Source organism: Echiichthys vipera (genome assembly GCF_963691815.1).
Source record: "Echiichthys vipera genome assembly, chromosome: 23".
NCBI lineage: Eukaryota > Metazoa > Chordata > Actinopteri > Perciformes > Trachinidae > Echiichthys > Echiichthys vipera.
Window position 1 is genome coordinate 6,108,735 of NC_139848.1, and position 2,296 is coordinate 6,111,030.

At 45.3% G+C, this 2,296-nt stretch overlaps 1 protein-coding gene across 1 annotated transcript; it reads right to left on the reverse strand.

Annotated features, from left to right (window-relative positions):
* Positions 1–207: 207 nt before the first annotated feature.
* tceanc (transcription elongation factor A N-terminal and central domain containing) lies at positions 208–1,676 on the reverse strand. Its single transcript, XM_083938321.1, has 2 exons — positions 1,594–1,676; positions 208–1,470 (listed from the first exon to the last, which is right to left on the reverse strand). The coding sequence occupies exon 2, from the start codon at positions 1,463–1,465 to the stop codon at positions 506–508; it is 960 nt and encodes a 319-aa protein (XP_083794447.1). The 5' UTR covers positions 1,466–1,470; positions 1,594–1,676; the 3' UTR covers positions 208–505.
* Between the last annotated feature and the right edge of the window lie 620 nt (positions 1,677–2,296).

Below are 2,296 nucleotides of genomic sequence, written 5' to 3' on the forward strand. Positions count from 1 at the left end.
CTTTCTTTTGATTTGATTTATGTTTTTATGCTTTTTGTCACTCTGATCCTTTCCCATCTTTGTATTGAAACTGTTGCACAATCATTTCCCTCGGGATACATAAAGCTTCTTGAATCTTGAATCTTGAATGATACACAACAGAGCCAAAACAATCCACCAATTAATTGATTAGTCAATCAACAGAAAATCAACTGGCAACAACGGCAGTTTATATCATTTTATTAAGTCTAAATGCTAAAACCTCATTGGTTTCAGCGCCTCTAAAGTGAATATTTTCTGTGTTTTATAGATCTTCTATGACAGTAAACTGAATATTCTTGTGGCTTTGGACTGCAGGTTGAACAAAATAAGTAATATTACAATCTTTTTTATCAATTAATGAAGAAAATAGTCGTTATTTGTAACAATTTGATTCTTTTTTTTATGATAATTCTGGTGCAAACAAAAACAAAAGACCCCCTTCTGCTACTTAAATGTGATTGGACTGAATAATTCATCTGATACTTTAGAGGCAGACCCAGCCACTGTGGTACCACTGCTGCCCACACCCGCTGCAAGTCACAAAGGTCATTGCGTCCTCGTCAGGGCCGCTCTGCCTCACCCACGCAGGCAGGAAAAGGGCCCCCCTGGACACCTGCGTCACCGTACAGTCTGACCCCTCACATCTTTTGCATGTGATCTTCTGCGTCTGCGTCCCTTCTATCCCTCGAGGAAGCTGCCTTTCGCTCACGCCGCGGGTCGAGTACTCCTCCCTAAGCTGCCGGAGCTCGGCGCTGGCCATCTCCTCTGCAGACATCCGCACGAAAGCCTCGGGGGACAGTGAGCCGCCCAGGAGGCCCTGACGTAGATGCCCGTTTTTAGGGTTCCTCAAGTTGGCCACCTTGCTCCTCACACAGGCTTTGTATTTGACCTGGCTGGATCTGTGGAGCTCATGGATGTGCTGCTCGATGTCTGAAGCCAGCTCTGCAGCCTTGTCTTGATCAGAAAGTTTGGTGCTGAAGGAAGCAAGAAGCAGCTGAACACATTTGGATCTTACAGAGGAGAGACAACAGGATGCGGAGGTGCTCTCTGCAGTGAGAGAAACGCCGTCTTCTGCACACTTCACTTTACTTTCACAAGTCTGTGCTAAAGCAGAGAGGGAAACTCCTCCATCCCCGGCCTCCTCTGGCAGAGAAACCCTACGAGAGGGCTCAGGATTCTCCTTACCTTTCACACCTTGCGTGTCTTTGCTGTACTGTCTCTTCCACTTAGACAGCAAGCTCTTCACCGTCTTCTTCACGCTGTCATCCGAGCAGCTTCTCAGGAGCCTGTAGAGTACTTTAACAATGTCGGTCGTTTCCAGCTGCTCGGCTGTGATGTGCGACTTATCAAGGTCACCAAGGAGGGTCAAGATGTCCCCATAGCTTCTGTCCGCATTGGATCTCTCCAACTGCACAGCACAGTGGACTATTTCTTTTGCATCCATGGTGGCTGCAGAAAGAGATGAGACGCTCAAACAGGACCAAAACAGATCTGTAGCTTAATACACAAGCCCTTACAGTGTGCACCATTCAACATGTTCAAATATGACTTCCTGTGTTTGTGTTGGTTTACCTGGAATCCCTCATGGTTTGCAGCTACTTCACACAAGCAGTTGGCCTGAAAACGTCTTCATGGGAGCAGCCATGTTGGATCCGTCTTCAAAAAACAGGAAATTGCCTGTTTTCCCCTCTAGATGGTGCCGTCCTCAAATAATTAGACACTCATGAGGGGCTGGGTTAGTTTGCCATACATTTTTATAACGTGTCATTTATCAGACTTTAAGGTTAGACAATAAGGGGGAAATATTTACATAAGAGATAATGTCAAGAATGTTCACATATCTGCGTAATTATAACTATTTCCGGATGGTTGTGATGCTGACGGGGGTGTGCACCAGCTGTAGAATTGCATGTTTGGCTCCTGCGTGCAGAAACATGAGAGGATGGTTACCCCAGAGCAAGATGAGGCAAGCCTTTTCAGCTGTTGTGCAATTATATGTTATGAAGGAAGGAGATGAATGAGGCTGTAGGATAATTTATGGTTGCGGAGCTCAAACAACAAACGCTTTAAAACCACTACAGTGGACGGACCCGTTTGCAGGTTGTTCTATGGTCCTCAGAGCCAATGAGACACTTTGATGTAATCACACACTTGAGAGAGATGCATGTGAATGAAATAAGAACTTCTGGGTGGTTTAAAAGGTACACATTTAACATTATTTGAATAGTAAAATGTAATGTCACTGAATGTGGCAGCGACAGTGCAGCTTAGGGAG